Source organism: Balaenoptera musculus, chromosome 9, assembly GCF_009873245.2.
Source record: "Balaenoptera musculus isolate JJ_BM4_2016_0621 chromosome 9, mBalMus1.pri.v3, whole genome shotgun sequence".
NCBI classification, from domain to species: Eukaryota; Metazoa; Chordata; class Mammalia; order Artiodactyla; family Balaenopteridae; genus Balaenoptera; species Balaenoptera musculus.
In genome coordinates this window covers 70,687,953-70,700,357 of record NC_045793.1, presented here as the reverse complement: position 1 = coordinate 70,700,357, position 12,405 = coordinate 70,687,953, and the positions used below count along the sequence as shown (strand labels likewise).

General features: G+C 38.5%; 1 protein-coding gene across 2 annotated transcripts in view; it reads left to right on the top strand.

Annotated features, from left to right (window-relative positions):
- ANKMY2 (ankyrin repeat and MYND domain containing 2) overlaps positions 1-5,427 on the top strand; it is a 35,216-nt gene extending 29,789 nt beyond the window's left edge. For both annotated transcript variants that reach the window (XM_036862845.1, XM_036862844.1), the window contains exons 8-10: positions 1,140-1,268; positions 2,233-2,362; positions 4,123-5,427. In XM_036862845.1, coding sequence (XP_036718740.1) covers positions 1,140-1,268; positions 2,233-2,362; positions 4,123-4,307 — 444 coding nt within the window. In that variant the 3' untranslated portion in view covers positions 4,308-5,427. The remainder of the gene's footprint in view (positions 1-1,139; positions 1,269-2,232; positions 2,363-4,122) is intronic.
- The last annotated feature ends 6,978 nt before the right edge of the window (positions 5,428-12,405 follow it).

The window sequence follows — 12,405 nt, the reverse complement described above, 5'->3', positions numbered from 1 at the left end:
TAGACATTCATTCCTTATGAAATTATTAACTTATATCTAGTATCTGAGGTTTTATTTCCCTATTTTTTTCTCACTGTTATACTATCTTCATTCCAAAAGAGAATTCTCAGCCCTTGAATGTGAAAGGAAATTCAGTCATCATTTGTTTTCAGGAGGAGTAAGGCGGTTTTCAAAATGAGTACAGTCTAAAACAATGTTCCAAGGTGGTATTTGTAAAGCTCTGTTGTGTACAATTGGTAAGATAATATTAAAACAAATAAACTTAGGAAGAAAAGGCAAATGCAAATGAAAATTTAAATTATGAAAATTGGCAAAAATTTAGTTGGGAATAAAGAAGCAAATTTGAAAAACTCAGAAACAAGAACTGTTTTGAGTAGGTAAGACAGCTCCATACCCTGTAATTGCTCTAAATAGGTCTTAATAGTATTATGCTAGGCAGATAAACATTCAAATAGGTCTTAATAGCATTATCCCAGGCAGATAAATATTTGCCCTTATAATTTCCCATGTAAAAAAATTTCATAAATCCTCTTTAGCAAGCCATTCTGATTTTCAGTAGCCATATGATAACTTTCATATTTTTGGTTTTTCTTAATACCCTAATGCAATCACGTCTATGTCTTTTTAATTTTAAGAGTTTGGAACATTTCAGTAATAAAGGTGATAATTTTTAACTATTAGAATTGCAGACCAGCATCAAGTAAATAGTTTAAAGTCTTTAAAACACTTAAATTGCACTAAACTTTTAAGAATTAAGATGAACATTTGTGATGTACCCTATAAATTGTCCCTCAAAATATGTATATTGTCTTAATTCTCAGAAGGAAATTCCACTCTGAGCTCATTGTCATATATCTGAAATCTTTGTGTGCTTACTGAATAATACTAATTGAAAAAATACTTTTATTCTAGAATAGGGCCAATTTTTTTCTGTCTGAATATTTGGATCCATGACTTACCTGCCATGTACTTTGTATAGAAAAAGGTGTACTCAGAAAGGCATTTATCATTTTGTCATAGTCTGTCATAAGGCAGTCTCTTGCCTTAATAATTTTGTCTCCTGTTCTTGACGTGTCTTCTCTGTAGTCTTTCAACAGTGATTTCAGAGGTGTTTTTCCTCCTCTTCTAACCCACTGTAGGGTTCTGATCCCACTGCATTCTCTGTACTTACCCAAGCCATCACTGGTCAGGTGGGTTTTGTGGATGTTGAATTTTGCACTACCTGTGGAGAAAAAGGAGCAAGTAAAAGATGCTCAGTGTGCAAAATGGTAAGAATGAAGTTCTTTTAAGTTCATTGACATCTGGTTTAGATTTCATCCAAATTGATAATTGAGTTTTAACATTCTGTAAATATAATAGTTGACGTCTGCTTTCTAATAAATTCTAATCCATTAGATATAAAGTATTGCATCTAATATTTTAAAATAATTTTGGAAGAGAACTACAGGATAAATGTAGTTCTGTGCCCTCTCTATCTTCTGTCAAACTCCCAGGCTGCCCAGATTCTATGCTGACTACCCCCAAAAAGGAAAGAATATGAATGAATGAATCAATATGAGAAAAATTATCCATAGGGGACTGAGACTGGTACAGATATGAGAACCTACAATGGAACAATTCTAAATACGCAGTCTTAAGTCTTCTGATGTTGACTTTAACTACAATCTCTTCATCAACTCTTCCTTGTAAAACTACAACTGCCTTCTGACTGTCACCAATCTTTAAGCTTTCTGGTTTACTGCCCACTTCTGTCAGAATTATCTTTATAAAGGGCATATCTGAATGGCTTCTTCTCACATACAAATGTCACCCACATGCATGCGTCTGTACATTCACTTTACCCTATAGATTATGTTAATTTCCTCTTGTTTTTTAAGGTTGAAATTCTTCAGCATATTCTTCTGTAACCTATCATATTCTGCTATAACCTACTTCTCCAGTTTCATTTCCTTTAATTACCTACTTCTCTGAGCCTCAGTTTCCTTATGTGTGAAATCGGGCTAGAGTTGTGAGAATTAAATGTGACCATCTATATTGATTAACTATTGCCACATGTAAAAACCCTCTAAAATATTTTACTTAAAACAACAATCATTTATTTTTTCTCTCATGTCTGGGGTTGGCTGGGGCATAGAAAAGTTAACGTTTTTACAGCACAGTACTTGGTTGAATGTCATAATGGAAAAATTATGCGATTACACCTCTTGAAAATAAACGTGCAATTGCCTTCAGGTAATATATTGCGATCAAACCTGCCAGAAAACACATTGGTTTGCACATAAGAAAATCTGTAAGAATCTCAAGGACATTTATGAGAAGCAACAGTTGGAAGCTGCCAAAGAAAAGAGTGAAGAGGAGAACAGTAAGTGTATAAAAACCAAGATCATACTGTTGGTCAGTGGGGAAAGGAAGGATCAATGATATTAACACAGGACACACAGGAACTGAGTCTTCTCAGGGGACCAAGGAAGCTTGGGGTTAACCAACATAAGGATCACGCTTAAATGTATCCCTGTTTTGAGTCCCTGGGATAATGTACAAGACTGTAGTCAGCCTAGCTATCACTAGAAAATGAAAGACATAAAATTCTGAGGATGGGACTTCCCTGGTGGCGCAGTGGTTAGGAATCTGCCTGCCAGTGCAGGGGACATGGGTTCATGCCCTGGTCCGGGAAGATCCCACATGCCGTGGAGCAACTAAGCCCGTGGGCCACAACTACTGAGCCTGTGCTCTAGAGCCCACGAGCCACAACTACTGAGCCCGTGTGCCACAACTACTGAGCCCATGCACCACAACTACTGAGCCCATGCACCTAGAGCCTGTGCTCCACAACAAGAGAAGCCACCGCAATGAGAAGCCCACACACTGCAACGAAGAGTAGCCCCCGCTTGCCACAACTAGAGAAAGCCCACGCGGAGCAACGACGACCCAATGCAGCCAAAACTAAATAAATAAAATAAAATAAAATAAATTCTGAGGAATGTCGTTTATTCCACATTCTACTTTATGATTCATGAGACTGCCCTGGAACCATGTACTCTTAATGAGTTGTTACTTATATTTTGCTCACAAAGGATTTTAAGGTCTTTGAATAATAATTAAATTTCCCCTAATGGCTACCCAAAGATTTTATGGTCGGAAGTCTTTAAATTTCTTAACTATGAAACTTCAGGTGAAATTACAGAGTAAATCTATAAATTACAAATTAACTTGAACAAATTAAATTTCTACAAGTGTGAGGGCAGTGAGTTACATATTATTTTTCCTCTCCCTCCCTCCTGAAGTATATGACTCATTTTCATCAGGAACAGTGAGTTGCTTGAGCAATGATTCATATATTGGAGAAGAGAACCGCCCACACTACCCAGAGGATATATAGCACATTCTGGGGAGTGATAGTTTGAAAACACTGCCCAGGTGATTCTGATACTAAGCACGTCCATCTCCACCCCTCAAGGGACTGTGTCCACTTTACCACGTGGTGGAGAAACACTACTAGTGGGGACGGATGATTCGTACAAAGCTGAATTCATACAAAATTAAATTTTTAGAAATAAATTGTTAAGAGCATAGTCAGGCTTTCTGACTGCTGTGCGTTCTCCTGTTTTTGTGGACCAAACTTGAATATCCTGTATGTTGCCAGGTACTAGAGAAGCCGTATGGGAGGACTGTCAGTAGAATGGGAACTCCTGGTGGTTAGACATCAGCGTGTATCACACACTGTTCTACACCTTTATTCTCCACAAATGTAGGATAGGCTTTATTATGCCCCACTTTATGGATAAGGAAACAGCCTTGTACAGGCAGTTACCTAACCAAGGACGTCAAGCTAACTCATGGCAAAACTGTATTCGAATGCGGATTTTGCCAGTCAGCAATCCTGATTTCAAGGCCTGAGTTCAAATGCCAGCTCTGTTCTTTTCCTAGCTGTGCAACTATGAGCAAGTTAACAAACTCCTCTCTTCTCAGTTTCTCCATTTGTAAAAGAATGATAATAGAGATAATACTTGGCCTCATGGTTGTTTTGAGGATTAAATGATTGAATACACGTAAAGTACTTAGAAGAGTGTCCAGCATACGGTAGGAACAAAATGACTCTTTTTTTTTTTTTCTTTTTATCAGATGGCAAACTTGATGTCAATTCTAACTGTGTTAATGAAGAGCAGCCGGAGGCTGAAACAGGAATCTCCCAGGAGGACTGCAATCCTAAAGATTCTGTGGAAGGGGAGAGAGAATCTCTTCAGAGTGATGCTGGGCTAGAATGCTTACAGGATGCTCCTGCAGGTCCACAGCTGTCCGAGGAGTAAGAGACAGAGCGAGTGCCAGCGTGGACAGTCCTCACCCTGGCAGGCAGCTGGAAAACTCACGAGACCGTGTCCTCCCTGCCTCCACACCTGCATGGCACTGTGGCAGGATTCCACATTTCATAGAATACGTGCTCTCCAGCAAAGCTCTGTCTACCAAGCCCTAATTTCCTACTGATTCTGTTCAATAATTGGTCAGATATTCCTAGGGAGAAACATTTTTTTTCAAAATATAGGAGAAACATTTCTATTCCCTTTCTGAGGCAGGCTTCCCAGCAGTTGTTCTCAAAGGAAAATAAATCACCTTTTAAAGAAGAAATATAGGCTTTAGGGAACAAAGAGGCAAGCAGAACAGTTGTAGGAGAGAGGAGATTTTCAGGAAAGAAAAATTTTATAGCCATAGAGATGGGTAGTTAAAAGAATCATAACTTATATGTAAATAAAATGCATATAAATAGCATTGACAATAGTGAAGTTCTACTTATTAAGGTGCAATGAAGATATGGGGATATATGTATATGTAGAGCTGATTCACTTTGTTATAAAGCAGAAACTAACACATCATTGTAAAGCAATTATACTCCAATAAAGATGTTAAAAAAAAAAAAAGATGCAATGAAATGAAGAAAAGCTACATGTTAAAGGATCTTTGCCATAGTTCAGCTAATTGTAGTTTTTCTATAGAATTTATCCTGAGCAGCCTGAACTTTATATAGTTCCTGCAGTGGTGTTTTATCTACAGTCTTTGTACCTTCAGAAATGTCAAATCCCCAGGAGGAACTAAGGCATAGCCACAGTTATCTCAGCATTTGCATTTAAAAGGATGTTTGATGAAATTGTCAGTTAAACAAAGGCTATACATACTGTGTCCACAATTATTATAAAACTAATTCATGTGCCATTTTCCACTTGAAAGGCTTTTACCTTCCTGTAAGCTTTTCATGTGGCTTTTTCTGTCCACAAACTGATTTGTAACTGTCACTTATAGACTGTCCTGGCATCAGTTTTTAGTGTCTGAGTATTTAAATAAAGCTAGAGTATGAGATCTGAAGATAGTGCTGTGTTTCAAAGTTTCTTGTGTTGATTTGTAAAATAAATTGTGCCTACTGATATAGCCACCTCACATCTTGTTTCGTAGTTTTTTGCTGTCGGGGGTGGCAAATATTAAAGAAATACTAGAGAACTTAAAACATTTTAGGAAACTTAGCAAATACTGGAGAACACAGTATAATTATTTTAATATTCACAATTGCAAATCAAAATGACTAGAATTCTCGCCTCACTTCACTGATTAGATTTTTCTGTCTTGCTGCTTTTCCTCTTCCTTACACTCACTTTTCTCCCAGTCCCAACACATACATCTTCTGCACACCCTGTACCATGCTGCTCTAGGAAGACTTCATGTGAGTAAATCACTGTTAAGTGTTAAGTGAGTAGGAATTCTGCAGGCAGATTTCACCTAAACTTCTCAATCATGACGAGCCTCCCTTCACTCATCAAGGTACCTCAATCTACACGCTGATAAACATTTATCTTTGACCAGAAAAATAGTCCTCCCAGGGCTTCCTCTTCCAAAAGTATGTTTTTTAACCTGAGTTCCCTGATTCTAATTATTTTCTGGGTGTGTGGTATAATCGTGGTCCCTGTCTTTGGATAGCATGGAAGGTTATGAAAAAGCAGAATAGGGAAGGGAATAGGAAAGTCAAGAGATGAGGCAACGTAGAGGTAATTTTCCCTTCATTGAAATGAATGCTAATATGAATCAGAACTCTAACACAGCTACAACTGGCATTAATAGTAACTTTCCAATTGGACAAAGAGAACTTTAGATATAAGCCATGACAATATCAAAATTTCCATGGATGTATTTCAAGAAAGGGGTGGTCAGAAAATGGGGTTTAAGAGAAATGAGGTTGGTTCTCATTATACTCCCTTCCTTTGTCATAAATAACCAAAAATAGATGTTTCCATTATAACACCATCAAAACAGGTGTTACCCATTTTTTTGTTTTGTTTTTCGATATGCCACCAAGAAACTTTTCTCAAACAAAAATAGGACCTAAAGGATAAGAATAGCCTTACTATTCCAATATGTCTTATACTTAGAGCAGATGTAATAGAATATTAAATTAGCCAGTGGGTTTATTAGGAAATTGGATTCTGCTTTTTAATCCAGTAGGTGGTAATAATAGCTACCACTGAAAGTTACTGTATCCCTGAAGTTATCTTGTTTAATATTCACAACAACCCCATGAAGTAGACTTTATTTTTATCCCCATAACACAGATAAGGAGGTTAAAGTCTAAAGAGGTCCACTAATGTATCCAAAAGTACAGAACTGGAACTCAACAAGGTCTGCAGTTTTGACTACAACATTGTACACTCTTAATATGTTACCATCACTGTAGTTTCTCTGCAGATGTAAGATAATAATAGAGCTCTGAAGACAAGCCATTATTTTACAGGATATGGTAGATAATCCCTAGGCTCTTAAAAAGATGAGAGATTTTAGTCATCCATGATGTATATGAGTTTACTTGAGTTTTAATATTATTGGATATTAAACTTAATAGAAATTCTTAAAGTAGATGTTCTTGCAGTGTTTTTATCTTCTCAGGATCATCTCCCCTGCTTCTGAAGCAAATCAGTCCCCTTCTTGAGCAGGAGGTAGATGCCTTCCAGTTCTCATGGTTTACAACTAGGCCAATAAGAATACTTTTCAGAAATTTTACATTCCTGAAGCCAAAGAGGAAGGAATTTGTTTGTTTGTTTGTTTGTTTCTCCCTTGGGACAATTATAAATTACAGGGATTCAGTTCCAGAGCTGCTAGAGCTGACATGTAGAGGTACCTGAGAGAATGTAGCCACTGAGCAGACACAGACAAGAGAGGGATAAAAGGAGGGGAAAATGTTGACTCCACTGGGCTCTGACACAGTCTACACTGGGTTTATGGAGTTTGGTTACATGAGCAAATTTCTCATCTGCCTTTCTATAAATTAGAAACAAAGAATTAGTAATACACCTTGTGACATCTAGAAAACAAATGGGATCAAATTTCAAAAGTTAAATATATGTAAATATAACAAAGGAAAATGAAGGCACATAAATTAAAATTTTTGAGATTTATATGCTCTTAGAAAAAGTACAAAGGCACATCAAGTTTTGGATTAGATTATAGTTATTTTGGTTGGAAAAGAAGCTCAGTACAAGGTGTTTTTGCATCTCTTTACTGATGTTTATGTTGGAAAAACTCGTATTCGCTCTTGAAATTGTATAGAGATTAATGCATGCTTATGTAAACTAAGATGATATTAAAGCATCATTTGCATAGACAAAAAGCAAGATCTTAATTTCGGAAAAAGCAAATTTCTTCTCATAATAATTACTTTAGCAGATAAACAGGAGATTCTGCCCCCACCCCGCCAAAAGGTGGCTCTAGCCTAGTTTCTATGGCCTTTAAGGACTAAGTTCTAGTTTTATAAATCAATAAAGGCATCTTTTTAAATGGTGATCTTAATTTGTCTAGAATAAATCAGGTAGCTGTGTAATTGATCAATTCAGGGCAATGTAGCTATCTATTTCATAAACTCACATAAGACTACTTAATCCCAAGATGATTCCAAATGGATAAGATTTAAATGTGAAAATAATTATCAATTCCAGAAGAAACCATGAAAAAATTCTTAATGACTTTGGCATGAAGAAGGTCTTCCTAAATGTGACACTAAACTCAGAAGCCACAAAAGGAAACAAATTCAACTACATTTAAAAAAAAAAAAAATCTGAACAGTTCTGCTTCTGGGAAGATGGAGTAGACATACTTTTCCTTATTCCTCGTACTAAGTAAAACTAAAAACCCTAAACATTACATATAAAACAATCAGAAGAGGGCAGACTGGCTAGGCCCCTCAGGATCCAGGCAATGACCCTTTGTTTTTTTCTCTGGGTTTTCTTTTTGCCTCATATATAGCAGATTTGAGGCGGAAGAAGCCAGTGACATGGAAACACCAACAACTACAGACAAAAATAAGCTCCAGCAAACAAATGCCTGCTCTGTGGATTTGGGACTCAAAACTGAAACATCAAATCATACCTAAATTTCAAGTCTACACCAGCCTGCCCTACAAATTTTGGACTTGCCAGCCTCCACAATGGCATGAGGCAATTCTTTAAAATAACTTGCTCTCTCTATATATGCATGCACCCAATTGATTCTGTTCCTCTGAAGAACCCTAATAGACCAGGTGTCCTAGTTTGAGCTGCTAAAACAAATTACCATAGATTAGGGTGGTTGAAACAGGAAACATTTATTTCTCACAGTTCTGGAGGCTGGAAGTTCGAGATCTGGGTACCAGCATGGTCAAGTTTTTGGTGAGTGTCCTACTCCTGGTTTACAGAGGGCCACCTTGCTGTGTCCTCATATGTCAGAAAAGGCAGGCTACCTCTCTGGCCTCTTAGAAGCATGCTAATCCCATTCATGAGACTCCGCCCTCATGAGCTGATTACCTCCCCAAGACCTTACCTCCAAGTACTATTACATTGGGAATTAGATTTCAATGTAAAAATTTTGAGGGGACACAAACATTCGGTTTATGATGGCAGGTATAGTTCCTAAGGGGCACAACTGCTCTTGAACAACGCAGAGGTTAGGCGTGCCCACTCTCCTCGATATCCAAGTATAACTTCCCAATCAGTCCTCCATATTGTCAGTTTCACATCTGTGGATTCAACCAGCTGTGGAGCGTGTAGTACTGTGCTACATATTTATTTTTAAAAATCTGCGTATGAGTGGACCCGAGTAGTTCAAACCCAAGTTGCTCAAGGGTCAACTCTAACAGCCGACATGTATTGAGCACTTTCTTTGAGAAAGCCACTCTACCTAACATGTTACATACATGATCTAACTTAATCCTTGAGACTCTGTGAAGTAACTATTATTATTATTTTAAATAAGAGGAAATCAAAGCCTAGAGATTAACTAACTTGTCCAAGTAACATAACTGGTAAGTGGAAGAGCTAAGCTAGATGTGTCCGATTCCAGAGCCTCAGCTTGTAACCACAACCCTCCACAAATCTATGCATCAGCGTTTTCTGTTTCTTAGCTATAAGATCATCTGATGGATCCTGAAATAAATGCGCTTTCACTTGAGCCCATTTGAATGGGTCTTTGTTGTTTAAAACTAAGAACTTAATTAAAAACACCCTCTCAATTGTGTGTTCCATTTTGGTAGAGTTTTAGACTACTTAAGTAAGGATCATGTCTTCTGTTTTGTGCTTTTCTGTAAATGGTATTTAATATAATGTTTTCCGATCATGGCCACTACTAGCCCTTCTTTCTTGAACAAAAAGTGCCTAGTATTGAGGAGTGCATTTTAAAGTAAATCTTTTTCTTCGTACAAATGAGATATATTTCCATTAGTTCTCTAAAAAGGAGATTAAGTAAAATTTGTTAGCCATATTTTTGCAATTGGAATAAATTGTTCATCCTTTTCAGTGATTGTGGGATTAAAAATAAAATATGAGGGCTTCCCTGGTGGCGCAGTGGTTGAGAACCCGCCTGCCAATGCAGGGGACACGGGTTTGATCCCTGGTCCAGGAAGATCCCACATGCTGCGGAGCAACTAAGCCCGTGCGCCACAACTACTGAGCCTGCGCTCTAGAGTCCGCGAGCCACAACTACTGAGCCTGCGTGCCACAACTACTGAAGCCCGCATGCCACAACTACTGAAGCCCGTGTGCCACAACTACTGAAGCCCGCGTGCTTAGAGCCCATCCTCCGCAACAAGAGAAGTCACTGCAATGAGAAGCCCGCGCACCGCAACGAAGAGTAGCCCCCGCTCGCCACAACTAGAGAAAGCCCGCACGCAGCAACGAAGACCCAAATCAGCCAAAAATAAATAAATAAAATAAATAAATTTATAAAATAAAATATCAGACTACACCTTCTTTTACTATTCTTTTAGTGGTTAACCTGGAGATTACAATATCGCATCCTCAATTTACTGCAATCTAATTAAAAATTAATACTGCTTATGCAGTTTATGAGCCATCTTAAATCTGAGCCAACATATACCATTTCCATGATGAAATGGATTGTTGCTTTACCTGCCCAACATTATTGCTTGGTGGGTCTAATAGTACTCAGTTCATGATGAGTTCAATTCAGGTTCCCAGTTCTAGAATGAATGTAGTAGCATGCCTAGAAACTATTATTTGACCAGTAACTAGCTCTCTGCTGCTGTATGACCCTTGAAGACGGCACTGTGATACCTCTCAGCTTGACAGGGGCTTCACAAGGCACCCTTGCTTACAACAAATACTTCTAGCACCATGGATTAGGCTGGGTTATTGTATTACTAATCTATTACTATGTAGCAAATTACCCCAAAATTTATCAGCTTGAAGCATCAATAAGCATTATCTCATACAGTTTCTGCAGCCAGAAATAGAAGCAGCTTAATGGGGTGGTTCTGGCTTGGGGTTTCTCAGGAGGGTGCTGTGAAGCTTTCAGCCAGGGCTGCAGTCACCTGTGGCTTAAATTGGATCTAGAAGATCTGCTTGCAAGGTAGTTAATTGAGTCTGGAGGATGGCTTGCAACTCACTTGGTTGTTGGCAGAGGACTTAGTTCCTTATTTGCTTCTGGAAGTAGGCCTCAGTTCCTTAACACATGGATCTCTCCAGAGGACTGCGGAAGTGTCCTCGTGATGTGGCAGCTGGCTTCCTGCAGAATAAGTGATAAGGAGAGAGAGGAAGAGAAGATTTTGATTCTTTCTATGACCTAATCTTGGAAGCAACACACCATCATCTTTCCTTAATATCAGCCACTCACCCACATCAATACCAAACTTTTTATTTTCCTCAGCTGCAACCTTCTGCCAGGGACCATACCGGACTTTGCAGATTCTGGCTGTGCACAGAATCACAAGTGCCCACAGGGGGAAGGAGATCACACATTCTCAATGACAGTTCACTACTCCCTCTAGGGTTTTCATCTCTTGCTTGTTCTGATTTCAGCCCCACTTCTCCAGTGTGTCTGTGGTACAGTGTGATAGTGTCTAGGCACCATCAGGTAAGGGGAAATGTCCCTCCGCTTTTTATAAGCTTTAGATCTAGCACTTTAGCTTAGCTGGTGAAGATCAGCAATGCGTTTTGGGTTACCTTACGTGTCCAGTTTTGTGTCTCAGCACAAGGCAACTGCTGAAAGCTTTTCTGTTTTCCCTTCCCTCTAGCAGAGTGCTTTGGTGTAGGCCAACCACAGATCATAAACCCGCACCCAGAACTGTCATATGCCTCCAAAGGTGAGCGTGAAAGTCATACAATATGGTGTGGTCATACAATGGAATACTATATAGCAATGAGAACAACGGAATTATTGCTGTTGGCAACAACATGGTCAATTTTACAATTTTACAATTTTATAATGTTGAGTACAAGAAGCCAGAAAAAAATAATTCAACTTCTATGATTCCATTTATATGCCTTTCAAAAACAGACACAATAAATATATGGTTTAGAAATCAGGAGGATGGGTGGAGAGTAATAGGTCATTGGACTGGTAACAGGAAGGAGGTTTTTAGAGTGCTGGTGAGGTTCCATTTCTTGATCTAGGATGCCTGTTACATGAACATGTTCATTTTTTGAAATTTTTTTGAGCAAAACACTTATGATTTGTATACAATTCTATATACATGTTTTACTTCAAAAGAAACTTAAGATTGGGCTTCCCTGGTGGCGCAGTGGTTGAGAATCTGCCTGCCAATGCAGGGGACACGGGTTCAAGCCCTGGTCTGGGAAGATCCCACATGCCACGGAGCGACTAGGTCCGTGAACCACAATTGCTGAGCCTGCGCGTCTGGAGCCTGTGCTCCGCAACAAGAGAGGCCGCAATAGTGAGAGGCCCGCGCACCACGATGAAGAGTGGCCCCCACTTGCCGCAACTAGAGGAAGCCCTCGCACAGAAATGAAGACCCAACACAGCCATAAATAAAATAAATAAATAAATAAATAAAAGAAACTTAAGATAAAACGTAGGAATTATTTTTCCTTGGTGTTTCTGTTTACATTCAAACGTTTCAAATAATAGCACAATAACTATATAATA